The sequence below is a fragment of the Taeniopygia guttata genome, chromosome 1A (genome assembly GCF_048771995.1).
Source record: "Taeniopygia guttata chromosome 1A, bTaeGut7.mat, whole genome shotgun sequence".
NCBI lineage: Eukaryota > Metazoa > Chordata > Aves > Passeriformes > Estrildidae > Taeniopygia > Taeniopygia guttata.
The window spans coordinates 297,139-324,754 of NC_133025.1; the positions used below are offsets into that span (position 1 = coordinate 297,139).

The 27,616-nt window shown below is 62.4% G+C and overlaps 2 protein-coding genes across 2 annotated transcripts; one reads left to right on the forward strand and one right to left on the reverse strand.

Annotated features, from left to right (window-relative positions):
* IRF5 (interferon regulatory factor 5) lies at window positions 1–5,072 on the forward strand. Its single transcript, XM_030261672.4, has 9 exons — window positions 1–177; window positions 1,095–1,268; window positions 1,769–1,955; window positions 2,245–2,297; window positions 2,390–2,420; window positions 2,508–2,789; window positions 3,372–3,761; window positions 4,056–4,174; window positions 4,299–5,072. Exons 2-9 carry the CDS (start codon window positions 1,098–1,100, stop codon window positions 4,530–4,532), a joined length of 1,467 nt encoding a protein of 488 aa, XP_030117532.4. The 5' UTR covers window positions 1–177; window positions 1,095–1,097; the 3' UTR covers window positions 4,533–5,072.
* TNPO3 (transportin 3) lies at window positions 5,056–26,786 on the reverse strand. Its single transcript, XM_030261660.4, has 23 exons — window positions 26,579–26,786; window positions 20,570–20,770; window positions 19,894–19,967; window positions 18,969–19,125; window positions 17,230–17,373; window positions 15,391–15,566; window positions 14,771–14,909; window positions 13,736–13,882; window positions 13,192–13,299; window positions 12,757–12,848; window positions 11,134–11,273; window positions 10,877–11,068; window positions 9,744–9,835; window positions 9,162–9,238; window positions 8,887–8,947; window positions 8,302–8,442; window positions 7,780–7,896; window positions 7,245–7,339; window positions 6,961–7,117; window positions 6,457–6,624; window positions 6,235–6,347; window positions 5,565–5,655; window positions 5,056–5,490 (listed from the first exon to the last, which is right to left on the reverse strand). The coding sequence occupies exons 1-22, from the start codon at window positions 26,702–26,704 to the stop codon at window positions 5,595–5,597; spliced, it is 2,778 nt and encodes a 925-aa protein (XP_030117520.1). The 5' UTR covers window positions 26,705–26,786; the 3' UTR covers window positions 5,056–5,490; window positions 5,565–5,594.
* Between the last annotated feature and the right edge of the window lie 830 nt (window positions 26,787–27,616).

The following is a 27,616-nucleotide window of genomic DNA, read 5'->3' on the forward strand; positions in this document are numbered from 1 at the left end:
GGAGCCCGCAGGGACACGAGAGGGGTGACACGGGGCGGGGGGTTCTGTGGGGACACGGGGAGTCCCGGTCCACGCCCCACGTCCCGGGGCGGTCCCGGCCGGTCTCGCCCCACGCCCACGCCCGGCCCCGCGTGCGGAAGCTCCGGGCGGCGGCCCCGGTACCGGCCCCGAGCGCAGGTGAGACCCGGGGCCGCTCCCGATGGGCGCGGGGGGTCCGCGGGGGGGTCCCCGTGGGGAGGGGGCCGCGGCAGTGGGCGCCCCGGCGGCGCGATGCTGCGATGGTCGGGAAAAACCGCGGGGACACGCGGGGACAGTGCCCCGTCCGTGGGGGGGAACGGCAGCCCCGGACACGCCGTGCCCAGGCGCGGTGGCCGCGGCCGGGCCCGTCCGTGGGACACGCGTGGGCGCTGCCCCACGAGGGAACGGGCGGGGACCCCCGGCTCGAGGGGAGCGGGCGGGGTCTCCCCTCGCGGGGCTTCTGTGACTGCGCAAGGACCGCGGTCGGGACTTCGTGTGTCCCCCATCCTGCGTGTGCCACTCCCTGTCTCTGTGTCCCCCCCCATCCCATGACCGTCCTCCCCATCCCACATCCCCCGTCTCCTCATGTCACCCCTGTGTCCCTCCTCCCTTCTCCATATCCCGTCTCCCGTACGTTTCCCATGTCCCTCCTCCACGTCCTCGTGTCCTCAGTGTCCCCCCGTGTCGCTACATGTGTCCCTCATCCCTCGTGCTCCCTGTCCGCTGTGTACTCCCTTTATCCACTCCGTGTCCTCCCCTTGTCCCCCGTGTCCCCCGGTCCCCCTCACATCGCACATCCCTGTGTCCCACTGTCCCCTCTGTCCCGCCTGTCCCGCCTGTCCCGCCCCTTCTCAGCTCCTCTTTTCTTTCCCTGAAGCCACCGCAGCTTCTGCTTTCGGGGCGTGGGTGATGCCCCCGGACACCCACGGGGGGACAGGGCTCGGGGGGGCCTCACGCACCCTCCCGGCCCCGAAAGCGGAACCGGGGCTGCCCCAGAGGGGCCGTGCGGGCCCCGGTTCCTCTTTCGGGCGCGGGGGCGGCCCGCGGGGTCACGCCGTGCCCGCCGGTGTCCCCAGGCCATGGAGCCCCCGCGCCGGGTGCGCCTCAAGCCCTGGCTGGTGGCCCAGGTGAGCAGCCGCCGCTTCCCGGGGCTGCACTGGCTCGACCCCGAGCACCGCCGCTTCGTCATCCCCTGGGGACACGCCACCAGGAACCCCCCGGGGCCCCAGGACCACGACACCATCTTCAAGGTGACACCGGGGACACGGGGCGGGGGGGACAGCGGGACGTGGGATGTGTCAGGGGTGACAAGGGGACACGGAGTGGGGACAGTAGGGGGACAGGAGAAACGGAACGGGGGGGACAGGGCAGTGGGGTGACAGTGGGGACATGGGACGGGTGACAGTGTCGATATGGGATGGGTGACAGTGGGGATATGGAGGACAAGGGACAGGGGTGACAGGGTGATGGGGTGACAGTGGGGACATGGGATGGGTGACAGTGGGGATATGGGTGACAGTGGGGACATGGGATGGGTGACAGTTGGGATATGGGTGACAGTGGGGATATGGGGGACAGTGGGGATAGGAGGACAAGGGACAGGGGTGACAGGGTGATGGGTGACGAGGGCCACAGGAGGGGGTGACAAGGATAATGGGGGAACACGGTGTGTGGGGTGGCAAGGGGGACATGGCAGGTGGGGAGGATGGGATGGCAGGGCACGCAGGCGGGGGCGCTGACCGCCCCGCAGGCGTGGGCGCAGGAGACGGGCCGGTTCCGGGCCGGGGACCCGCCGGACCCGCCGCGCTGGAAGGCCACGCTGCGCTGCGCCCTCAACAAGAGCCGCGAGTTCCGGCTGCTGCTGGACGGGCCCCGCGGCTCCCCGGCCCAGCCCTTCCGCGTGTACGAGCTCTGCGAGGAAACCCCCGGGGGCGCAGGTACGGGGGGCTCTGGGGAGCCCTCTGAGCAGCCCCCAAAGTCCCAGCGCCCCACAAAGACCTGACATCCCACAAGTCCCCCGCACCCACAAACCCCAGCACCCCATGAGGACCCAGCCCGCCAGCAGCCCCCTGCACCCCACAAGGACCCAGCGCCCCCAGAGGCCCGGCCCCCCACCAGGGAGCCCCCTGTGAAGCCTCAGTGCCCCATGAGTCCCCAGAACCCCTCAATATCCCCCCAGCACCCCCCAGTTCCCTCTGCGTTTCCCAGCCACTCTCTCCCTTGCAGATGGGGGGGACGAGGATAACTATGGCTGCAGTGGGGAGGAAGACGTCAGCCAGGTATCTGGGGGGGCTTGGGCTGGGGGGATCCCCAAACCGGGGGCACCTCAGAGGACCAGGGGTGCCCCTGTAATGCCCACTCTGCCCTGCAGCTCCACAAGATGACATCCCTGAGCATCGATGGTGAGTGGGGGGCTCAGGGCGGGTCGGGGTGTCAGAGGGGCTGGGGTGCACCCTCTGACCCCCCTCTGACCCCCCCCTCTGCTCCAGACACGAAGCACGGGGGGGACCTGCTGCCCCCCTACCCCTGGCCCAAGGAGGAGGCTCCCCCCTTTGCCAACCACTGCCCCCCGGGGGGGCCCTTCGGGCCTCCCCCCCCGGCACTGCTCCAGGGGGAGGCAGGGGGCACCCACGGGGCCCCCGAGCTGCTCCCCGGGGCTGTTGCCGAGATGGGGCCCCCCCTGGGCCCCCCAGGGCCCTCGTCCGCCTGCCCGGTGGCACCGACAGAGCACCTGGTCCCCGACCTGCTGGTCAGCCCGCACATGCTGCCACGTGAGCAGGGCAGGGGGCATGGGCGCTGGGGGGGTGCTCATGGGTGCGGCCAGGCCAGGTGGTGGCCACGGGGTGGTGGGACAGAGGTGACGATGGGTGTGGGGTGGCCATGGGATGGATGGGAGCGGCCACTGGGTCGCTGGGTGAAGGGTGGCCACGGGGTGGCCGGATTGGGGTGGCTGTGGACACAGAGTGGCCGTGGGATGGATGAAGGTGGCTGGATTGGGGTGGCCGTGGGCACGGAGTGGCCGTGGGATGGATGAGGGTGGCTGGATTGGGGTGGCCATGGGCACGAGTGGCCGTGGGATGGATGAGAGTGGCTGGATTGGGGTGGCCGTGGGCACGGAGTGGCTGTGGGATGGATGAAGGTGGCTGGATTGGGGTGGCTGTGGGCACGAGTGGCCGTGGGATGGATGAGGGTGGCCGGATTGGGGTGGCTGTGGGCATGAGTGGCCGTGGGATGGATGAGGGTGGCTGGATTGGGGTGGCTGTGGGCACGAGTGGCCGTGGGATGGATGAGGGTGGCTGGCTGGAGCAGCCCAGGGACTCCCTGGCCCCGCTGACCCCGTGGCCCCCCGGCAGTGACTGACCTGGAGCTGAAGTTCCAGTACCGGGGCCGCCAGGTGAGCGCCCTGACCGTCAGCAACCCCCACGGCTGCCGGCTGTTCCACAGCAGCCTGGAGCCCACGCAGGAGCAGGAGGAGCTCTTCGGGCCCCTGACGCTGGAGCAGGTGCCCTTCCCTGCTCCCGACGCCATCCCCAACGAGAAGCAGCGCTTCTACACCCACCAGCTGCTGGACGTGCTGGACCGAGGGCTCATCCTGGAGCTCCAGGGCCAGGACCTCTTCGCCCTCCGGCTCTGCCAGTGCAAGGTCTTCTGGACAGGGCCCTGTGCCGCTCCCCGGCCCGGCCCCAACCCCATCCAGAGGGAGAAAAGGACCAAGCTCTTCAGCCTCGAGGGCTTCCTCAACGGTCAGAGGGGAAGGGGGTGGCCCTGTGTCCCCTGAGGGCAGTGGGTTGGGATGGAGAGGTCAGCCAGGGTGGGGGCACACCGGGCACATGGTGACATGAGGAGGACAGAGGTGTGATGGGGACACCAGGTAGGATGGGGAGACACCCGGTGGCACACAGGCACCGGGTGGAACGGGGGGACAGAGCTGGGATGGGGTCACCAGCTGCCTCTCGGGGTTGCCCTCCGTGGGGCGGTGGTGGCTCAGGCAGGAGTGAGGCCCCATCCTGTCCCTCAGCTCGGCATCGGTCCCGCAGGCCTGATCCAGTTCCAGAAGGGGCAGAGCCCCACGCCGCCCCCCTTTGAGATCTTCCTCTGCTTCGGTGAGGAGTGGCCGGACCAGAAGCCCAAGGAGAAGAAGCTGATCACGGTGCAGGTGAGGGTCGCGACCCGCGGCTGTCGCGGGGCCCCGGGCGGGCTCCGTGCCCCGGGAGGTGTCCCGGTCCCGGTGATGCCCCGGGAGGTGTCCCTGTCCCGGTGACACCCCGCGGCTCCCGCAGGTGGTGCCGGTGGCGGCGCGGCTGCTGCTGGAGATGTTCTCCGGAGAGCTCTCCTGGTCGGCCGACAGCATCCCGCTGCAGATCTCGCACCCCGACCTCAAGGACAGGATGGTGGAGCAGTTCAAGGAGCTGCACCAGCTCTGGCAGAGCCAGCAGCGGCTGCCGCCGGCGCAGCCCCCGCCCGGCCCCTCCGCGGGGCCCTGGGCGCTGCCCCCCGGGCCCCTGCCCCGCTGACACCCCGCGCTGGCACTGCCGGCCGGGGTGGGGTGAGGCACTCCGTGCCCCTCCGCACCCTCGGCCCTGTCCCCAGCCCGGTCCCCATCGCCCCGGAGCTGCCAGGGACCAGCAGCTCCCAGGGGAAGGGACCCCGCACCCTCCTGCACTGCCCAAGGATCATCCCCCCGGCATTTTGGGGCGAAAAGCAAAAAAACAGGGGCTGGGGCCACCTTGGACCTGGAGCCCCCCAGGGATGGGGGTACCCAACGCTGGGGGGGCACAAAGCAGCCCCAGCCCTGAGAGAAGAACCAGAGGGACCTCAGGAGGTTTTAAGTTATTTTTTCAGTTTTTTGTTGTTTTTTATTGTTCTCGAGATGGCTACACACCCCCGGAGGGAACCGCATGCGCCCACCCGCCCTGCCTGCACTCAAGCCACCGCCTCCTACCCCAAAATCAAACCAAAGAAAACCCTGAAAAAGGGAAAAAAAAAAAAAAAGAAAACAATCAAACAAGAAAACAAACAAAAAAAAGCAGAACAAAATAAAATATAAATCTCTATTTGCAGAGTCCGTCCCGCCTGTGTCGTCTCTGGGAGTCGGCACCAGGCAGGCCACGGTGGGCTCAGGGGGGCAGCGCCCCAGGACCCCCAGACTGACCCCCCATCTTCCATAACAATTTGTATTGTTTGTTTTTTGTTTGTTTCTTTTCCTTCTTTTTTTGTCTCCGTTTCACAGAAAGTTTTTCTACTTCTGTTGCTGCCGGGCGAGTCCGAGTGGGCCCGTGAGGCTCCGGTGCCTGGTGGGTTGCAGTCGGGTGGGAGGTGCTGCCCTCGGGCTGTTGCTCGGGGCCGCCGGGACCCCCGGGCCTCCTCCCGTGGCTCCGGACTCTGGGACGCGCTGGAGCGGGCGAGAGCCCTCGGCTGATTGTGGGACACATTCTTGGGTTGCTGCTTCCTGTCTGCTCCTTAAAGACATTCCTGGGAGGAGGAGGGAGCTTCAGCCCTCGGTCCCGAGGTGCTGCGGGGCGGGGGGACCCGAGGCAGGCCCTTACCTGGGAGACAGGTGCCACGTGGAGCCGGAGCTATCGGAACAGGCGGGTGAAGTCCCTCAGAGCCCAGCAGACTTGTTTACATTCCTCAGCACTGCAAGACAAGGGGTGACCCCACGGGGACCTTTGGGACCCAGAGAAGGTGGCCTGCCAAGGGGTGGCAGCTGGGAGCGTGGCAGCTCGGCTCCAAGGGGTTGGGAGAGATGAAGGGACAATCATCGGGGCAGAACGAGGTTGGCACCCCCGGGACTGTCCCTGGAGGAATCCGTGTGCCACCACGGTGGTGGCTTGGCAGAAGGAACCAGCTGCCCGCGGGCACTTGGCCTCTGGGATTTGGACGAGATGGAGCCAGGCAGAGGGAGCCGACATTCCCAAAGCAGCTGGTGGCCCTGGGAAGGGACAGGCCCGGGCAGGGCCCGGCAGCTTGAACCAGTGACTCACGGGGATGAGGAGGTGGCTCGGAAGGGCCGGCAGCTCCGCAGGGATCGGGCCGGGCAGAAAAACCCGTTGGGCGACGGCGAAGGCGCCGCGTGGCCCCGAGGGCTCCGTGTGCCATGCAGGCAGAGGGCACATCCCGGCAGGACGGGCAGCACAGGCAGGGCTGGGCTGGGGCTGCTGCAGGCCAGCCCGAGGGAGGGAGCTGGTGCCAGCTGCAGAGCCCGGTGCCACTCACCTGGTGACCTGCTTGTGGAAGTCGGTGAGCTGTTTGTGTGTCACCTGGATGGCTCCACCCGTGGTTTCCTTTGGCAACCCCTTCAGCGAGCTCTCCAGCCAGCGGCAGAACGTCTGCGCCAGGGAGAGGGAGGAACTCGGAATGTGGAGCCCAGCTTGGCTCCCGGGCCCTGCCTCGGTGGTGGTCCCAGCCCCCAGGGCCCCGTGCTGTCCCTCCCCTCACCGGGCGGTCGATCTGCATGATCTCCCAGAGCACCTCGGCGACGTCGGGCAGGGTGTAGGGCGGGAGGCAGAAGCAGCACGTCTGCAGGAGCTGGTTCACGAGCTGCTGCCCCAGCTGGGTCATCACCTGGTTGATGAGCTCCTTCCGCACCTCAAAGTCCTCCTCGTGCTGCGGGAGGAAGGAGAAGGGGGTGGGCAGGACCTGGGGACAGGGACACGCTGGTCCTGGGGACAGGGATAAGCTCCTCACTCTGCAGGCAACTGCCAGAGCTTCTCTGCCAGCAGCGGTGGAGAAACCAGGGTGGCTTGTGGGGACAACAGGACAGGGCAGATGAGGATGATGGGGCTGACAGGGTTTGGAGCAGCCTGGGACAGTGGGAGGTGTCCCTGCCGTGGCAGGGGGTGGAACGGGAGGGGCTTTGAGGTCCCTTCCCACCCACCCACCCCAGGATTCCATCCCCACGGAGGAAGAGCCTCCCGAGGAAAGTCCCCACGCGTCACTCACATCGTTGGCCACCCCGGTGTGGATCAGATCCCGCAGGAATTTCATGACGCTGCAGTTGGCGTCCCGGTGGTCCAGGGTGGTGGCGGCGATGGCCCACTGCAGGATGGGGATCATCACCTGGCTGCGCAGGAGGGTGATGGGGCTGCGCTGGATAAACCTGCCCGGGGACACAGACGGGCGTCAGGGCAGGCCCTGCCTCTCCCCTCTCCGCTGCTCCCACAGGGCCCCTCCGGGACCCTCCACGAGGGGAGAGGGGCCGGGGGTCCTGTGGGAGGAGGTGGCACCTGGCTGCCAGGCGGAAGAGGTCATCCACGGTGTCCGGGTGGTTCTGGAGGCCATTGGGCTGCTCGAGGAGCTGGAAGGTGGGGATGCAGAGAGCCTGGGGAGAACAGGGATCCGTCAGCAACTACCTGGGATCACTCCTCAAGCTGCCCCTCCCTGCATGGAACAGGCTAGGGCTGCCCCATCCCTGGAAGTGTCCAAGGACAGGCTGCAGGGGGCTGGGGACAACCTGGGATAGTGAAAGGTGTCCCTGCCCATGGACGGGCTTCAGGGTCCCTTCTCACCCAAACCAGTTTGAGATCCTATATAGACTGAATATTAGGGAAAATTGCTCCTGGAAAGGGCTGTCCAGCCCTGGCACGGCTGCCCAGGACAGGGGTGCAGTCCCCACCCTGAGGGACTGAAAAGCTGTGTGGATGTGGCACTTGGGGACGGGGTCAGTGGTGGCCTCAGCAGCACCGGGGGACGGCTGAACTCGATGTGGTCTGAGGGATTTTCCACCCTGATGATGCTGTGATGAGGGCAGGCGGGCCCCACCTGCAGCATGTCGAGCAGGCCCTGCCGGCAGCCCTCCTCCATGCCGTACTCATCCACCAGGATGCTGCCCAGGTAGAGGAAACAGGAGTGCTGGTGTTCCCGGTACACATTCACCATCTGGGGAGACAGGAACGCTGCACAGGCACCGCCAGGCCTGCCCTGACCCCACAGCCCGTGGGCAGGGACATCCCAGCGGACTCGCTCAGGTCCCGGGAGCAGCAGCGCTTCTCCATGGAAGCTTCCCCTTGGAGCCTGGCGGGAGCCAGGCGGGGCAGGGAACGCCCAGCCCTGGGATTCAGGGACCCTTCCCTCAGGCTGGGTTACCTCCCCAGGGAGCTGCACCACGCAGGTTTCACACACCTCCCAGATCACACACACATACCCGGGGATACGCTACCCGGCATCCCCCAACTCTTCCAAAGCCTCCCTCCTCCCTGCGGGTTTGTGCTGGAATTCCCAGGACTGCCGGGATTCCCTGCAGCACTTCCCCGTGCCCCGAGCGACCCCCCGAGCCCGGCGCACCTGGGTGACGAGGGGCTGCAGCAGCGCGGCCGAGCCCTTGCCCACGCAGCGCACGGCGAAGCGCAGGCAGCGGCAGCAGCGCTCCACGATCCGGTTGTCGGCACTGTGCTTGTTCAGGGTCTCCGACAGCACCGGCCAGATCTGGGCAGGGCAGGGCAGGGTCACACCTGAGCCGGGACACCGCCCGCCCCTCCCGTCCCACAACACCCAGATCCCAGCGAGGGATGGCGGATGGGGGAGAAAAGCTGTCTGCAGGACCCGGGGTAGCTTATCCCCTCCAGTGCAGCGTGGCAAACGGGACATGGGCAGGGAATCCAAACACCTGGGACATTCCCAGAGCCAAGACCTCTTCCAGAGGGCTGAAGCCTCAAATCTCCCCCTCCACACCCCAATCCCTGCTTCCACGAGGGACAGGAGGGTGCCCACAGCTCCCCTCCCGTGCAGCCCTGGGCAGACACATGGATCTGCTGGCAGCCAAGGACCGGGACTCCGTACAACACCACAGGTACCCCCATACCTGGAAACTCCCACCCCAAAACGCCCCACCAGAACCCTCTCCCCAAATCCCAGCCCTCTCCCACGCACCTCCTGAATCACTTTTTGGCACGGGTGGACCTGGCCGTTCTCGACAATGGGATTGGTGTGTCTGTGGAACAGCCAAGGGTTAAGGGAAGTTTGGGATTAAAGCCAAGGAAAAGGGTTGGAGCTGTGGGAAGTGGGCCAGGAACTGGCTCGGGGGCACCTCAGGAGCTGGAACCTGGGGAAGCAGAGATTCCAGCCCATTCCCCAAAGGCTGGGGAGAAGGAGGCGGTGCAGAGTCAGGCTCTGGGGGAGCAGCAGTGCCCCAGCTCCTTCCTCACCTGAAAATGACAGCGAGTCGATCCAGGGGCACTGTAGGGTCTGAGGAGAGGCCGTTGCTTGGCTCCTGGGAGAGCAGCTGGAAAACGAGGGAAAAGGACCAGATTTCAGGAGCACAGGAGGCCCTGGGAAGACACTGCCTGGACACTGACCCCACCAACAGCACCTCTGCACCTCCTCAGGTGGGACTTGGGGAAGGGCTTGGTCCTGGACACCTCCTGGGTGGGTGCCCCCCATGGGACAAGTGACAGGATGAGAGGGAACAGCCTCAAGATGAGCCAGGGAGGGTCAGGTTGGATACTGGGGAAATTATTCCTGGCACTGGCACTGCTGCCCAGGGCACGGTGGAGTCCCCATCCCTGCAGGGAGTTAAAAGCCATGTGGATGTGGCACTTGGGGACATGGGCAATGGTGGCCATGGGAGTGCTGGGGAACAGCTGGACAACAGGGGCTTCTCCAAGCCAAGCAATTCCATTTCTCTAGGATACACCTCTGGCTCTGAGGACAGCTGCTGCAGCAGGGCTGGGGCCTGGCCAGGGTCCCCACTGTCCCCTCCCAGCTGCTGTCCCCCCATCCAGACGCACCTTCTTGAGCGCCAGCACCTGCACGGCGCAGAGCTCGCTCAGGCACTCCGAGATCTTCTCCAGGGGCAGCCGGGCCAGCACCAGCGCCGTCCCTGCAAGGACACACAAGCTCAGGAGCAGGGATGCAGCACGGCAGGGGGGCAGGCAGTGACATTCCCGGCTGGAAGGGACAGGGGCGGGGCCTGGGAGAGTTCCCTGCAGCTGAACCAGACACTGAAAGCTCCAGTCCCAGCAGGGAGTGATGCTGGTGTGAGGGACAGGACAGGCCAACGCATGCCACAGGCACCTCTGGGCCCACTGCGTGTCCCCAGTGCCCCTGTCCCAGTGCAGCAGCACCGTGAGATCCCGGGAAGCTCCAGGGAAGGTGCTTTGGGGCTCCCAGCCATGGAACACGAGGAGTGTTGAGCTGCTCCCACTCCCACGGGCAGCAGCTCACTCCCAGCTCTGACACAGCCAGGATCTGGCTGTGGTGGCTCGGGAATCCCTGGCTTGTTCTAAGGGAGAGGAGCAGCTCGGCCGGTGCTGGGGCATGTGGTGGAACAAGGAGAGTTTGTCTGCCATGGCAGCACACAACTGCAGGGAAGGCTCCCTGGCTCTGGGGTAAAAGCTCCAGCAGCACTGGAATTCATTGGAAATCTTTAAGGCACATCCCCAAAACCAGCTGTGGTTGAGGAGGCTCATGGTGCCTAACAGTCCAGTGAGACACCAACGCTCCAAGTTAAAAATCTCTGTTCTCGAGCCCAAACTCTCTAAAATGACCAATACTCCCAAATCTCCACCCTTGGTGTCCAGCAGGTGGTTCCCAGAGTTTGGATGGAGCAGAGACCCACCGCCAGTCTGGCTCTCAGCACTTCCCACATGTTCTTCCTACATATCCAGCCCAGGACACTCCCTGAGCTCTGTCCCAGGGATGGGGACAGGTACCAATCTAGGATTTATTTCTGCCTCCAGCCCCAAGGGAAGTCCTGAGGATGCTCTGCATGTGGAATGGGACTTGGGGCCCACCAGGACAAACGCCGTGAGGATGGGGCTCAGCACCCTGGGTGGGGAGCAACTCCCATGGATACCCCAGCAGTTTCCCTGGACACCCTGGCAGACCCCACAGATAACCCCCAGACCCCACAGAGACCCACCCTTGAGCAGCCCCACGGCGGCCTCGGGCGACAGCGCGAAGGAGTCGAGGGCGCGGGCGATCTCCAGCAGCCCCGAGAAGTGCTGGGCCATGTGGTCCCGGCACACGGAGCAGATGTTGTGGATGGCCTTGGCCGCGGCCGACGCCAGGCGCCGGTCACAGAGCCCCTTCATCAGGTAGCCCAGCACGGGATCTGCAGAGACAGGGCTGGGTCAGGGGGCGGCGGGCGCGGCGGGGCCGCGGGGCAGCGGGACTCACCCAGGAATTGCGGGTTCCTGTCCACCACCTCGCTCATCTCGCCCACCAGCTCGATGCTGGTGTAGCGCACGGCCGTGTGCACCGACTCGGGCAGCCGCACCACGCCCTCCAGCACCTCCACCAGCGTCGGGTTGTTCTCCCTGCGGGACAGCCGCGGCTCAGCGCCCGGGGCGGGCTGGGAGGGACCCACCGCCAGGCAGGACTCCAAACGTGCAACGTCACTTGGAGCACCCCGGGACAAGCCCTGCGAGCATGGGGCTCAGCCCCACGGACACCAGTGCCGCAGCAGGGAACAGGCAGGGACACCAAACACCTCCAGGGAGAGCCCAGCACTGCTGGGGGACATGAGAACCACAGGGTTCATTATTTGGGAACTGCCTCCTCTGCTGTAGGAACAGACAGGGACACCAAACACCTCCAGGGAGAGCCCAGCACCGCTGGGGGACACGAGAACCACAGGGTTCATTATTTGGGAACTGCCTGCTCTGCTGTAGGAACAGACCGGGACACCCAACACCTCCAGGGAGAGCCCAGCACTGCTGGGGGACACGAGAACCAGGGGGTTCATTATTTGGGAACTGCCTCCTCTGCTGTAGGAACAGACAGGGACACCAAACACCTCCAGGGAGAGCCCAGCACTGCTGGGGGACATGAGAACAAGGGGGTTCATTATTTGGGAACTGCCTCCTCTGCTGTAGGAACAGGCAGGGACACCAAACACCTCCAGGGAGAGCCCAGCACTGCTGGGGGACACGAGAACCACAGGGTTCATTATTTGGGAACTGCCTCCTCTGCTGTAGGAACAGACAGGGACACCAAACGCCTCCAGGGAGAGCCCAGCACTGCTGGGGGACACGAGAACCAGGGGGTTCATTATTTGGGAACTGCCTGCTCTGCTGTAGGAGGGTGTGATGGGGCAATCCTGGGCTGGAGTTCCCAGTGCTTCCAGCCAGCGCCCCCGGGAACAAGACATTGGAAAAGCGAGCAGGAGCAGCCTCAACACAGATACCACGAGCTGCTGATGTGAAGGGCTGAGGTGACTCCTCCAGGTGCCTGGAGAGCAGGGGGATAGGATTCCCAGCCTCAGAAGGAAGGGAGGGATGGTGTTACCAGCCTCCTTGGGAAAAGGAGTGACAGCAATCACAGCCTCCCAGGGCAGAGAGGGATGGGGATCCCAGTGTCCCAGGGGTGGGAGGGACAGCACTCCAAGCCCAGGGAAGGTCAGCTGGGTTGTCCCACTGCTGGCAGTGCACAGGACTTGCTGTGGGCTCAGCACCCTGGGTATCACCTGTCCATGCTTCCACTGCCACTAACATAGGAGGAAACACTTCCAGTGACTTAACCTTCCCTAAGGATACCTAGGAAAACTCCACCTGGATGTGGAAGGATCCCCAGTGAATGGTTTGGGTGTGAACAGACTCAGAGCCCCTCCAGTGCCACCCCTGCCATGGCAGGGACACCTCCCACAGTCCCAGGTTGTTCCAAGCCCCAGTGTCCAGCCTGGCCTGGGCACTGCCAGGGATCCAGGGAAGGTCCTTGGGATTATTTGGGGATATTTGTGGTATCTGTGTCACACAGAGGCAGCCCTGGCCCCCAGCCCCGCTGGCTGCAGGCAGGACTCACTGGTCGACGCTCTTGGCGATGGAGGCCATGATGAAGAGCACAGCTTCTGTCACCTCCCAGGGCGGGTTCCCGTCCTTGAGCGTCGCGTAGAGCTGCAGGAGGGGACGGTCACCGAGGGGCCACCGACCCCCATCACCAACCCCCGCCCCAAGGCCCTGTTCCTGACCCCTCCCATCCCCAAACTCCCACCCCAGCCGTGGGCCCACAAGCCCCACATGCCACAGGCCACCCTGACATTGTGGGACCACAGTGGCTTTCCCCAAAATGTGAGAAACCTCCTGCTGCTCCCACACCTCCTGCCCTCCCAGAGCAGCTCCCACCACACTCTTCCTCATGCACGAGATGTCTGTGACCTCCTCCAGTCCCAAAGGCCACCAGGGCTCGGTGACCTCCCCTGGCATTTGCCGGCACCTCCCTGCACTCCCACAAACCCACCTGAGCAAAGCACTCCACTGAGCCCACCAGGAAGATCAGGTCTTTCACCAGGTCCGAGACACGCATCCGGAACTCCCCGAAGTCATCGGTCTCCTCCGGGACACCTTCCTGAGGGAGAGGAGGGAGAGCACAAGGGCAGCTCAGGTTCCCACTCAGCCAGGGCAACGCCAGTGATTCTGTTTTAAGGAGATCCAGATCCTGCCCTCCTGTCACAGGCTAGGCTGCCGGAGGACTGGAGAATCGTCCCAAGGAAAACATGACCAGCCTGAGCACACACTGTGCTCCATCTCCATTCCCCCATCTCCAAGGGAAGGAAGGGATGGGAAGCAAGGGGACAATAAACCACCCCAGACTGCATGGAAGACGATACCAGCTGTGGCTAGTGAGCCATGTCATCGTTATCCCAACAAAACTGCCTCAAGCAGGGACAACACAGCTCTCCAAGGGGACACACACACATATCCCAGTGCCCCCACAGGCACAGCTGTTCCACAGGGACACACACACACACGTCCCCTGGCCAGCTGTCCCACAGGGAGCTTACGTGGTCAGAGTCGAGCTGGCAGTGCCGGGCCAGCGCGTGCAGCAGGCGCTGGATGTAGGCTTTGAAGATGCTGTGGATCACAGCATCGTCCGTCTTGTACAGGTGCTCCCCCAGTCTGTACCAGAAGTTAAAGGAAATTTCTACCACCTGTTTGGGAAGAAAAATGCAGCATTTTGTTACAGAACAGCAGAACATAGAATGTTTTTCCCCCCACTCTGTAAGTGGTCTCGATGGAGAAGCCAAACCCTGGCCCTGGGTGGCAGCACCACAGATGTGTGTCATGGTGTCACACAGCAGTGCCACAGGGACCAGCTGCCCCAGATCCACAGACTTCTCTGCCTGTCAGTAAACAAAGGGCTCGGGACCCCGCAGTGACACTGAAGAGCTGCCCCAGCCCTTGGCAGCCAAAGCCTCTCTGGCCAAAACCACCCCAGAGTGGGGCCTGGGGCTCTGGGAGCAGCTGGGGCTGGCAGTGGGTGCAGCCCCTTTGTGGTGGGCTCTTTTATTTAGTGCGTGGTTATCGCACAAAAACCATGACTGCGGATTTAGTCAGGAGCAGCTGCAGAGCTCCGTGTCCCCCTCAGTACTGATGGCACGGGATGAGGCTGTGGCCAAGGAAAACTGAGCTAAACGGACCTGGGAAGGGAGGAGAAGGGTCCCTGGGACCCCAGGGAGTGCATGGGGCCAGCTGGAGCACAGCTGCCCTGCACCTCCCATGGCAAACCAGCCAGGCAGCAGCTTCCATCCACTGAACACAGGCAGGGACCAGCTACTGGCACTTAAATAAAGGTTTGGGAAGAATAAAAGGATCAAGAATTAAATAAAGGATTAAAAGAAGCCAAAACAATGACAAGTTTTGCTCCTAAGGCAGGAGCTTTGATGTGAACCAGCATTTCAGTCACTCGCAGGGCAAAATTCCCAGGAACCACAAATCCCCAGTGAGCTGGACTTTGACATGTGGGAAAGCACTGACAGGGGTGTCAGAGCTCCAGAGGCAGCAGCAGGGAAGGCTCCTCCCGCCCCGGGGCCGCTCACCTCGTACTGCGGGTGCCCCGCGCAGATGAGCAGCAGCTCCAGCGTGCGCAGGTCGCCCAGGCCCTGGCCCGGCGTGCACACGATCTTGTCCAGGAAGGTCTCGCACAGCTCGGTGAACACACGGCAGTAGTTGAGCACCCTGAGAAGGGACAAGGGCTGGATCAGCCTCGCGGGCTTTGCCCCAGGGTAAAGCAGGGCAGGGCTGGGCCAAAATGTGCCCAGAGCCTCGGCCGGGGCAAGAAACGCCAACTTCTGCTTTGCCAGCGGCTGGGAGACACTTCAGCAGGGGAAGTGGGTGCAAACACTGGGCTCCAATAAGTAAATCTGCTGAAATACTGATCTCAAACTTCTCCAAAAGCCCAGTGAGGGCACGGTTCCAGCCCAGCCCAGCCCCTGGCCCCTCCAGGTCTCTCCTGCACTGAGAGGCCTAAAGCTGCCCCCAGGATCTGGGCGTGACCCCACGAGTGTCCAGCACAGGGACGGGCACTGCCCAGCCCCAGTGCCCCCAGCACTGCTGGTGCCCCAGCACTGGTATCTCCGTTTGGAGGGACATGGCACCAGCTGGGTCGGCGCTGTCCTGCCCATCCCTCCCGGCCACAGCACAGGTCCCTGTCCCTCACTTGTCCAGGTCCTCCCGTGCCACAGCCATGTGATAGGCACTCTCGAGGGTGAGCACGCCCTGGAAGAGCTGCAGGGCCAGGGGCAGGTTGGTCTCCACGTTCTCGATGGCATAGAGGGCCGAGCACACGCAGTCCGACGCAGCCTCGTGCAGGTTGGACGAGGTCTTGTCCTGTTGCTGCAAGGCACAAAAGCCCAGGAATTACCAAAGAATTGTGGAATCTCCGGAGCTGGGAGGGCCCCACAGGGATCACAGATCCAGCTCCTGGCCCTGCACAGACACCCCAACAATCCCAGCCTGGGCATCCCAGGGAGGGGAGCTCCAGCAGCCTCAGGGCCGTGCCCATTCCCTGAGCAGCCTGGGCAGTGCCCAGCACCTTCTGGGGAAGAACCTTTCCTGCTTTCCAGCCTGACCCTGCCCTGGCACAGCTCTAGCCGTTCCCTGGGTCCTGCCACTGGTCACCAGAGCAGAGATGGGAGCTGCCCTCCGCTGCCCCAGTTATATCATGCAATCAGACAGTAATGAAACCACCAGGTTTTTGTTCTTGTTCCTGCAGTGGTTGGATTTGATCTTGGAGATCTATTCCAACCCAAAGAATTCTGTGGAAACACTTTGTAGAGGTCCTGCACAGCCACAGCCCCCACTACCCCCCACCAGCCTTGTAACCTGCTTCCCTGGATACTCCAGGTCAGACTGACCCATCCCCAAGGGACCCTGGCAAATTCCCTGGCAAACACAGGAGGGAAAACGCCAGCTGGAAGCCAGAGCAGCTTGGAAGGAAGGAAATCACCACGCTGCTCATCACCTGGCTGGACAGAGAGTCATCACTCCCACTGGGAGGAGAGGTGGGAGCTGGGGAGTCCTTGGTGGGGATGGAGATGAGGTTTCCACAAGGATGTGTGTAATATAGACTAGGGATGGCTGTGGGGGTCAGTGAATTCCATGGGTGGTGACTGAGTCAGGGGGATCTACAGGGAAGGAAACAGACATACAGAGAATCAGGAGAGAGAAACAGGGAGGAAACAAAGCAGACTCTGAGTCCTACTGAATGAGGTCTCAACAGATTTGGGGAACAATTCCTGGTGCCACTGAAGAGAAGGGGAGGAAGGAAAAACACCCCACCTGAAATGCCATGAAACACTAAACAGGCTGCTGAGCCCCACAGCCTGTCCTGGGAGCAGCTCCTGCTACAGCTCCACTTGAAGCAGGATCCCACATGGATATTCAGGATCCTGCATGGATATCTTTCCTTGGAAGCCCTCATCTGCATATGTCATTGACTGAATAATGGAAATGAGGGATCCCATGGGAGAGAGGGAGGAGGGACAATCTCTGCAGCAGAAACCTCCATTCTCCAGGAATTCCTCGCGCTGGCTCCACTCCCTGCTTGCCCTGGCTCCGTGGCACAGGACTCTCCACACCTCCAGCTCTCCCACACTCAGCTGCACAAACACCCCAACACCTCCAGGAGGGGATCTCCCAAGGACAAAGGGCCAGAAAAGGAATACTGCTTTACTGACAATCTGGGAAGAAACCAAAATAACCTCAACACCTCCGTGTCCCAACAGAGGCTTCCTATACCCAGCCAAGAGGATGACAAACCTCACCTGGCACCCCCGGGTGGGACAAACCTCACCTGGCACCTTGTGGGCAGCAGCACTTCCCTGCCTGCCCTTCCCAGCAGAGGGACTGCCTGCTCTGTGGAGCTGATGTAGCCCAGAGGGAACCAAGAGTCCCTGCATTACACAGCAGGGATGAACCCCCTGCCCCACGCCTCAGTCCTGCAGGGATTCCCCAGGGCCCCCACCCCAGAACCCCCCACCTCCTGGGAAACACTCACCAGCACCTCGAAGAGCAGGGACAGCAGCTTGCTGTTGGCCATGAAGGTGCTGTCCAGGACACCCAGGTTGAACCAGCTGCCCAGGCACCGGAAGATTTTGATGAGCATTTTCTCCTCATTGCCTGCTTTCTCCACACACGTCACCTGCGGGGACATGGAAGAGCCAGTCAGGATCTGACTCCAGCGGTGATCCATGAGAAATAACCAGTAACATCCTCTGGAGTCCACATCAGAACATTCCAGAGGCAGGCTGCTCCCAAGGCCCTGGAGTTGGTGAGTGGGAGGAACAGAGCCCACAGCAGCAGCTGGAGCACCTCCCTCCCTCTCTCCCACTCCTGCAGGATCCTGGGTCAGCCCAGCAGAGCACAGCCATCAGAGAGGTTCACACCTGACAAATCCCAGTTTAACCCTTCTCCCCAAAAACCACCTCTGCAGAGAGAAGCTGGTGCTGAGAGCCAGACCTGGCCCAATGGACATTCCAAACATGCCACCCCGGTGTCCAAGCCAGGATGTGCCAGGATGTGGGATGGCAGCAGCTCATTCCCAGTGCTGACCAGTGCTCCAGCTGTGGCCCAGTGCCAGCAGAGCCCTGCCCAGAGCCCCAGCCTCAACTGGCACAGGCAAAGGGGGAAGAGGTGGGCAGGCAGGACATGGAGAAAGATCCCAGAACCCCTGGACTGGCCCAGGAATCCTTGCACAAGAGCTTCCAGAGATCTTCTCTCCTGACTTGACACTTCAGTCCTAAAGGCAGAATGTGGGACCTCATCACAGTCCCTGGAATGCTGCTCTAACCCCTCATTTTGTAACTGAAGAGGGGAATTTGGCATTTCAGTCCTACACAGAAAATACAGCTTTGGTTCTTCAGGTAGCTGGTGGAAATGCTCATGCTGGCACCAGCAGGGAAAGCTCAGGAAAGCTTCAGGCAGGTGCAGAGGGAGCAGGAATGGGCAGGGACAGGGCCAGCCCCTGGTGATCCCCCCTCAGCTCTGAGAGAGGTGACACTGCCTGTGTCCCCAGCACGTCAGTCAGGATCTCCCAGGGATGCCGGGAAAAGCTGGGGCTGGACATGGCTGGAGGGGACAGCCCAGGGTGGGGGTTTCCTGATGTGCCAGCTGGGATATCCCAGGGGTCCCAGGAATGATGGGGGGGACTCCTGATACACCAGCCAGGATCTCACAGCGTCCCTGGAAAAGCTGGGGCTGGCTGGGCAGGGTGGCCCTGGACAAGGACTGGAGGAAGGTGAAGGAATTTCAGAGTGAGCAAGGACTTGCTCAACCCATCCCAGGGACAGGTGGAGCTGGGCTGCCCCGACAGCTGCAGTGGCACTGGCAGGGAACTCTGCTGGGACAAACATGGAATGGGGAACAGGCTTCTCCGGCAGCACCTGAGCTGCTGGGCAGAGGACACAGCTCAGCTCCATCTCCTGACACAGGATAAGGGGAAGCAGCCTCGAGTTGTGCCAGGGGAGGCTCAGGTTGGATACTGGAAAAATTCCTTCCTGGAAAGGGCTGTCCACCCCTGGCACAGCTGCCCAGGGCACGGGTGGAGTCCCCATCCCTGGAGGGATTTCAAAGCCACGTGAGTGTGGCACTCAGGGACAGGTCAGTGGTGACCTTGGCAGTGCTGGGGGATGAGTGGACACGTGGGCTCTGGGGCTTTTCCACCCCAAATGATGCCAGGCTCCCCTGGGCGGGCTGGGCGCCGTGGGGCAGAGGCAGCTGCAGCTGGAGGCTGCTCACCAGCAGGGACACCACGGTGCTGGAGTAGTAGGCCAGGTCCTCGATGATCTCGGTGCGGCGGTTGGCCCCGATGCGCAGCGAGCGGCTGTGCACCTCCTCGGGCAGCACCGTCAGGATCTCCAGCAGGAAGGGCAGCGACGTCACGTCATTGCTGTACCTGCCAGGAGGGACAGGGGACACCTCGGCACTGGGGAACACACCGCCAGGGCTGCAGGGCACCCTGGGCCACCGCAGGCCTCTAAGGTCCCTTCCCACCCCAAGCACCCACGATTCCATTCCACGGACTCGGCAACAGTCCTGCCTCAAGGACAGGCAGGGTCCAGCCACAGCCCTGCTGAGAGGAGCCTCCAGGATGGGTCAGCCAGATCTCCAACAGAGCCTCCAGGATGGCTCAGCCCAGAACTCCAACAGAGCCTCCAGGATGGCTCAGCCCAGACCTCACACAGAGCCTCCAGGATGGCTCAGCCCAGACCTCACACACAGCAGCATTCCCAGCCCATGAGCTCAGGCAGTCCAGGTGCCACTGCCCGCACAAATCCCATCCCCTCCTGCTGCCAACGGACACAGGGCCACCTCAGGGTGGTGGCAGCCCCAGGGGCTGCTGCTGTCACTGTGCAGCAGCATGTGGCATCCCGTGGGGACATCTGGGGACACCCCACTGGCTGGCTCCAGCCCCACTGCTCCATTCCACAGCACAGACACAGCTGAGGGAAGAGGGATTGTCCCTAACAAAACAGGGATGAGGAAAAGCGCTGAGTGCTGGGCTGTGAGCAGGGAAGCGTGCATGGCAGACAGCCCCTCCTGCCACCACCCAGGGCAGCTGAAATCAGCCATCATGAGAGAAAAACTTCCCTTTCCTGCACCACAGCCGCCTGGCACAGCCCAGGGAACAATCCCCAGGCCAGAGGCAGGAACAGGCACTCACTTCTCCACCAGGGTCTGCACACAGCCCTTCCACGAAGCCATCTGCAGGGCGAGGTCAGCTATTGCCAAAGCGAGCTGGAAGGGAATGGAGAACACAGGGATCAGTGTGGGGAGTGCTGCCATGTGCCCGGGAAATAGGGCTGGCAGGCAGCTCTGAATCCACCCCAACATCCCTGCCAGCAGGTAACTGGGGAATCGTTCCCAACGTGGCCCACAGGCAGGGAGCTCCGGGATCCATCTCCCCATCCCTGTCTGTGCACGATCCCCACCGTGGGGCTGCCCCGGGGGCTGACGTTCCCTGCCACAACACTCAGGGGCTGCAGGAGCACACGGGCTCAGCCTGGGGGTGTCAGGCTCCCCAGTGCCACAGGAACATATGGATAATGGGAATGAAGCATGCAGAGAAATCCCCCGAACACCCAGGGCACTGCTAGGTTTGGTTTCCACGGCAGAGAACAGGGGCAACCCCTGCTGCTCCTCTCCAAACAGCAAACGAGGACAAAGTAATGGATGTAACTAAAGGAACCAAGTGATGAAGGAGGGAAAATAATCTTGTGCCAGGCCAAGAGCAGGGATCAGCCTTCCCTGTTTCCCAGCCCAGGGAGAGCGGTCCCAGAGTGACTGCCAGGAGCAGGACACAGAGGGAGCAGCTCCATCCCTCCTCTGCCATCACCAACCTGTGTGACAATGACTGGGGACAGGTCCTTCAAGTTCTGGATGTGGGACAGCAAAGAGTCCCGGAGTGAGGCGTGGGAATCCGTGGGGAGTTCATAGAATGAGGTTTGGATCTTCATCTTCATGGTCTGCGCCGCGAAGTAGCAAGACTCCACATCCTGGTGGATCTGCAGCAGCTGGTCCGAGATCTCCCAAGCATGGACCTGTGGGAAAGCCACGGTGTGGTCAGTGGCCAGGGCAGGGGGGTCAGGGTGCTGCAGACAGTCCAAATTCCCCAATGGAAACAGCCCTGTCCTGCCAGAGCGAGTCCAGAGAGGCCCTGGAGCTGCCCCAGGGCTGGAGCCCCTCAGATCCCAGGGAGCCAGGCTGGGAGAGCTGGGGGAGCTCACCTGGAGAGGAGAAGGATCCAGAGAGAGCTCAGAGCCCCTGGCAGGGCCTGGAGGGGCTCCAGGAGAGCTGCAGAGGGGCTGGGGACAAGGATGGAGGGACAGGACACAGGGAATGGCTCCCACTGCCAGAGGGATGGATGGGAGATTGGGAATGAGGAATTCCTGGCTGGGCTGGGATTGCCAGAGCAGCTGGGGCTGCCCCTGGATCCCTGGAATGCCCAAGGCCAGGCTGGACACTGGGGCTGGAGCAGCCTGGGACAGTGGGAGGTGTCCCTGCCATGGCAGGGTGGCACTGGAGGGGCTCTGGGGTCCCTTCCCACCCAGCCATTCCATGACTCCCTGAACACCCCCGGCTGCAGAGCCCACACCGTGCTGCCATCCCAGGCTGGCACTGGGACACCGAGGAGCTGCAGGGACAGAGCAGCTCCGTGACAGACCTGACACGGGCAGAGACCCCACAGAGATCCCACAGAGATCCCACGGGGATCCGACACCCCACCCTGCAGGAAAGGGCAGCCAGAGCTTCTCTGGGCTAGCGGAGTCTCACATGGAAACAAACCCGGAGAGAGCCCAGCAGGGCACAGGTGGCAGAGGGGCTTGGGTAAAGGTCTCCCCAGACTACAACCACCATATGGAATTCCAGGACTGAGGACACCAGGCCCATCTGAAGGCCCGCACCGGGACTCCAGAGCAGAACATGGAGGAGAGCCAGGCAGGAGCCTGCCCGGCCTCGGGGCAGCTCCAGCCCGTGCCAGGCGGGTCTGAACCCAAAGGCTTGGTCCCAAGTGTGGGACTGGGGCACTGGTGAGCAGGGAAACACCAGACAGACTCCAGAGCCCCCTGGCTGGGCTGGGGCATGGGAACAGAGTCAATGAATCCCAGAGTCACTGAGGGTGGGAAAAACCTTCAAGACCATCAAGTCCAACCTGTGCCCTGTCCCCACCCTGTCCCCAGCCCACAGCACTGAGTCTAGTCCTTCCCTGGACACCTCCAGGGATGGGAACTCCAAACCTCCCTGGCCAGCATGGTTAAAAATCCCAAATCCAGCTGATGTGGAAACCTGGGAACAAAACTTGAATCAATTCCATGAGCTTCACAGCTCTTGTCTCTGACAGCCTTTGGGCCACAGGACTTCCCTGAGCTCAATCCAGAATGAAATAAAACCTCTGCATCCCTAAAACCCAGCTCTGGTCCTCATTCCAGCCTCACTAATGAAGGCAATTCCATCAGAACCCTTGGCCAGTCATTCCAACAGCCAAACAGCTCTCTGCTACAAACCACCACCTGCCCAGCCTCGCTTCCAGCTGCGTTCCAGCCTGGAAGACAAAATAACTCCCTTTCCAAATCCCGCCCCAGGCAGGACAGCCTGCCCAGGGGCTCCACCCCACCAGTGCTCCAGACCCAAATCCTGAGCCAGGGCTCCCAGGGCTCTCCAGCATCACAGAGGGGAACAAGAGGGCAACACCAGGCAGGATCAGCATGATCCAGGCTGATTCCCAGGAAAACCCAGTCTCTTGCACATGGAAAAGGAAAATGTTATAGCTGGCAATAGCACAAGGCCTAGTTCCTGATCCCTCTCCCAGAATTTCTGCTAGGAGCTCCTTCCACGGCCACTGGAGCCTGGAATGCAGCTGGAGCCAACCACAGAACCCAAAGGGCCCAGACAAGCTGGGAGGCTGGGCCCTCAGCACCCCACACACTCCCCTCTCCCTTCCTCCTTTCCACAGACTCCTCTGAGCTGGAAACCCCCGCAGCCCACACGGCCCCACAGCTCCCCAGCGCTGCCGAGGCCACCGCTGCCCCGTGTCCCCCTGTCCCCAGGTGCCACATCCCCACAGCTCCTCAGTGCCCCCAGGTTCAGCCCCCAGGGCCGGTGGGTCCATCCCTGCCACAGCCAGGCGGGAGCTCCCCACAGGACACGGCACATTTCCCCACGGAGTGCAGGTCCGTCACCACGGCTGACCACGGCCTGGCCAAGGAGAGCCCTGCCAGAGCCTTCAGAGAAGCTCCTCTGTGTTTCCAGGCTCTGCTGCTCCTTTCCCAGCTGCTGTTCCACGGTCAGCATCTCCTGGTGTAAAACTCACCTGGAACAACTCTAACAGGGAGTGAGAAACACCTGGAGCCACTGCTGTCATAAACACCCCCTGGATTTATTTATCCTCACCCTGGGAATAGATAAGAATTTGAACTCAACACCTACAACAGCCAGAATCCCACCAAACCCTCTCACTAAACTCCTTCTCCCCTCAATTAACAGGCTGGTAATTCCTGGTTTGGATGGACACAGTGGCAGACATGGGAGATCTCCCAAACCCACCAACCCCAGGGCACGTGGATAATCCGTCTGGGAGCCCAACTCAGCAAAGAGCACAATTATTAATGGGCTGTGAGCACCAAAGAAGCTGTTTCCATGCCTGAAACTCCTCGTGGCACATTCAGGAATTCTACAAAGCCAGAGGATTTCCTTCCCAGAAAGCACTTCCTGAACCCCCACTAAAACCCAAACCAACCTCAATGCACACCAAAGCTCCAACACTCAGATCGCAGCCGTGGATCCACATGGAACATTCTCCAGGGATGCAGAGAAACGCCAGCCATGAAGCTGGGAAAGCTGGGACAAGGCCAATCCCACGCTGGGTACAGCTCCTCTGCCTCGGGAAACCCCAGCTAGTCTGCAATCAGCCTTCACACAGCTCCCAGCACACGGCTGCCTGAAGGATCTGCAGATTCTGGGATTTAGGTCAACTTGCACCTTCAGCCGAGCTCCCGGGTGCTGTGCAAGCTCGGAGCTGCTCTGCCACGTCCGGCCCCATTTCCCAGGAATAACCAGCAGGAAAGGCCAGAACGAGGCTGCTGGGGGAGCTGAGGGACACACCTGAGCCCCCAGGGCCCTCCAGAGCCAAACCTGAACCTGCATCCTGCCCGAGATGCCAGGGATGGGAACTGCAGGGATCTCCCTCAGGTTTGGGGTGCCCAGTGCCAAACCTGAACCCCCACAGAGTGCCCCAGGCACCCAAACTCCGCTTCAGGTGTTGCTTTCTCATCCCCACGATGGGATGTATCCCACAGATACAACTTTAGAAGGCTTCAACTCACACGGTGACAGCACACCACCTCAGAAGGCTGCAAGCACCTGCCCTTGTTGTTCTTCACCCCCCTTTTATCCCCCCGTGTTCATGCAGAGCACCTGTGTGCCCTCTGCTCCCTGTGAGGCTGCTCAGCACACCTGGGCACGGCACGGCTCAGCGCTGGCAGTGCTGCTCACCTGCTCCTCACAGCTGTGCCCATGGGGCTGGGGCAGTGCTGCTCCCAGTCACCCAAACTGCACCCACAGCCACAGATCTGCGGGTTCCCGGGATCTCCCTGACCCTGGGATCGCCCTGTCACCCAAACTGCACCCACAGCCACGGATCTGTGGGTTCCCGGGATCTCCCTGATCCCGAGATCTCCCTGTCCCTGCTACCAGTCACCCAAACTGCACCCACAGCCATGGATCTGCAGGTTCCCAGGATCTCCCTGACCCTGGCATCGCCCTGTCACCCAAACTGCACCCACAGCCACAGATCTGCATGTTCCCGGGATCTCCCTGCTCCCAATAGGATCTCCCTGTTCCCGGGATCTCTCTGCTCCCAGGATCTCCCTGTCCCCGCTCCCAGTCACCCAAACTGCCCCTACAAGATCCCAAGGCCAGGCTGGACACTGGGGCTGGAGCAGCCTGGGACAGTGGGAGGTGTCCCTGCCATGGCAGGGGGGCACTGGAGGGGTTTGGGGTCCCTGACCACCCAGCCATGCCAGGATTCTGTGATTACAACCCCAGAAAGGCAAACACCAGCGGGAACCAAGCCCTGAGAGTTCGTCCCAGCCGAGGCAAATGGGACAGAGCCAAGCAGGGCACGGACAGCCCAGGGGTGCAGCAAACAGCCCGTGACAGCTGGCACTGCAGGGACACGGCTGGGCACAGAACAGGACCCAGGCAAACACCCCTTGGGGGGTCAAACCCAGTGCCTCCATCCAGACCAGGGCATGGGGACACTGAGGGACAAAGAGCTGCACCCAGCCAGGGCCACCAGGGCCACAGTGACTCCTGTCCCACCAGGGTGCCCCCAGAGCATCCCAACAGTGCCAGCCCACGCCAGGGAGCTCCAGCTGTGCAGGGCTGGGGTAACTCCATCCAGCTGGATGGAGCCAGGCTGGGCCTGAACACCCCGGGAATAACTGGGGTTCCTTCTGGGAGCAGCTCAGAGCTCACAGGAGCAGGGGGAATGACCCAGCAAAAGGAAGAGGCAGGACTGCTGCTGCCCCGGGGCTGAGCTGTCAGTAACAATGTTGTTATTGCTGTTTTTATTATTATTATTATTGCTGTTATTACTGGTACCATTCTATCAGAAAGAGCCCAGGAAAAAGCCCAAGGAACTGCAGCAGAGACCCCAGACTCCCAGATACTGGGGAATACAGATCAGCCCCCAAAACCCAAACTCTGCAGGGGATGGGGCAGCCTGACCTGGGACACCTCTTTACCCAACAGCAATCCTGGGGGTCCGCCCAGGCAGCCCCAGACAGGGGGATCCCTGGGACAGGGATTCTGGGCTCTCAGCCAGGCTCAGGGGAGCCTGGGACAGGACCCAGCCCTGAAACGTGAATGTCCCTCCTCCAGCTGCCTCGAGATCTCTGTTCTGCCCTGGGGAAATGGGGGAGCAGCAGCAGAGCCCCAGACCCAGCCGTGGACATTCCCTTGGGAACTCTGATGGGAGCTGCACTGGGGCTGCAGCACTGCAGGAATCCGGGGGGAAATGGGAAAACACGAGTTTGTGGGAACAAAGAGTGGTGATACTGGCCAGGGAGCGGGAAGGGGCTGGAGCTGGGTCAGCCAGAGCAGGCAGGGCCAGGACACAGCTCCTCCCCGGCCCCAGGGCAGCGATCTTGTCCCTGGGGAAAGGGGGAGCACAGCGGGAACTGCCCAGCTCCGGGAGGGGAAACATCCACCCCTGAGGGAGGGGGGACAGAGCAGCCCCAGCAGGAGGCCACAGAACACCGACTAACACCCCAAACCCGGGTGTGTCCTGAGGGCTCCATCCCCTCACGGAAGCCGAAATTTCCCTCTGGGAGCTGAGTCCTCCTTCCCAGCTACCTCAGGACTGTGCCAAACGTCCCAGCCCCTTGTTCCTGGTGCTAATCATGGAACCGGGGAACAGTTTGGGTGGGAAGGGACCTCAGAGCCCCTCCAGTGCCACCCCTGCCGTGGCAGGGACACCTCCCACTGCCCCAGGCTGCTCCAGCCCCAGTGTCCAGCCTGGCCTTGGGCATTCCAGGGATCCAGGGGCAGCCCCAGCTGCTCTGGCAATCCCAGCCCAACCAGGAATTCCTCATTCCCAATCTCCCATCCATCCATCCCTCTGGCAGTGGGAGCCATTCCCTGTGTCCTGTCCCTGCAGGCCTTGTCCCAGTCCCTCTGCACAGCGCTCCCAGGAATGGGGCAGCCGCAGAGCAGCGGGAAGCGGCGGCGGCGGGGCAGAGGCTCCCCGAGGCCGCCAAGGGGCCGCCGTTCCCTGCCCCGCCCCACCCGGATGGGGCCCGAGGCCTCCCCGCAAGCCGGGCCCGGTACCCGCCGCCCGCGGCTCTCACCGAGCGCTGCAGCTCGCCCAGCCAGCAGCTCGCCCGCTCCTTGCCGCTGGGGTCGGGGTCGTGGTAGAGCGCCTGCACGGCCTGCTGGACGAGCTGCAGGCTGGGCCGGCCCGGCCCGCGCTCCATGGCCGGTCCCTCAGCGCCGCCCGCCCGCCGCCATCGCCGCTCCGCGCCGGGCCGGCCCCCGGAAACGCGCCCCTGCGCCTTCCGTTCCGCGTCCTTCCTTTCCGCCGGCCGCCCTCGCCGCTGCCCGCTCCGCCCCGTTCCGCCTCTTCCACCTCATCGCATCGCATCGCATCCCATCCCACCCCAACCCGTTCCGTCCCGTCCCGTTCCGTCCTATTCCATTCCATCCCGCCACGATTTGTCCCACCCCTCTCCCCCCCGCGCCCTGCCCAACGCGGGGTTTCCGGCGGTGCAGCGGTCAAATGTGTCCGGCGCACCCGGCGCGGCGGGAAGGGTTTGTGCCCCCCCCCCCCAAAACCGGGGCGTGGGGCCCGGTACTCCCGGTACCCCCCGGTACCCCCGGGCTGTCCCCAGGGCTCCAGAGATCCCCCACAAACCGGGGTGTGGGGCCCGGTACCCCCGGTACCCCCCGGGCTGTCCCTCGGGCTGTCCCCAGGGCTCCAGAGACCCCCATTGTGAAAAATGCGTATTTTATGAGTGGCTTTTCGGAAATGCTACATTGAATATTGTATGTGTAATGTTAGAAAGTTATGCTGTATTAATTCTCTTAAGCAGTGTGTTAAATGTAGTTTCAGGTTCCAGCATCATGTTAAAATAGAAACTGCTATATGAAGGGTTTTTTTTAAGGAATGAGATACTCGCTTCGAGGAATACCTAAATCTTCCAGAGAAGAGAAATTTACAGTTTTCTTATCAGAAGAAGCTAATTTCTTCAGGCCTTGCTGAGACTTGAACACATCATGGGGAGTGAAGGAAACACTTGACATACAACAGACAGAATTCTTGTTTTAAATAGAATATATGCATAACCATGAAGGATATATGAACATGTAACAAGTTACTCCTTTGTTCA

Excerpts from the sequence above, each read along its gene's own strand:
- IRF5 (XM_030261672.4), top strand. The coding sequence starts at position 1,098 with ATGGAGCCCCCGCGCCGGGTGCGCCTCAAGCCCTGGCTGGTGGCCCAG. Across the intron at positions 1,956-2,244 it reads GGAAACCCCCGGGGGCGCAG|ATGGGGGGGACGAGGATAAC; the intron begins GTACGGGGGGCT and ends TCTCCCTTGCAG. Across the intron at positions 2,790-3,371 it reads CAGCCCGCACATGCTGCCAC|TGACTGACCTGGAGCTGAAG; the intron begins GTGAGCAGGGCA and ends GCCCCCCGGCAG.
- TNPO3 (XM_030261660.4), bottom strand. The coding sequence starts at position 26,704 with ATGGAGCGCGGGCCGGGCCGGCCCAGCCTGCAGCTCGTCCAGCAGGCC. Across the intron at positions 15,567-17,229 it reads CCCTGCTCTTCGAGGTGCTG|CAACAGGACAAGACCTCGTC; the intron begins GTGAGTGTTTCC and ends TGTGCCTTGCAG. Across the intron at positions 12,849-13,191 it reads CAGTGGAGTGCTTTGCTCAG|CTCTACGCGACGCTCAAGGA; the intron begins GTGGGTTTGTGG and ends CCCCTCCTGCAG.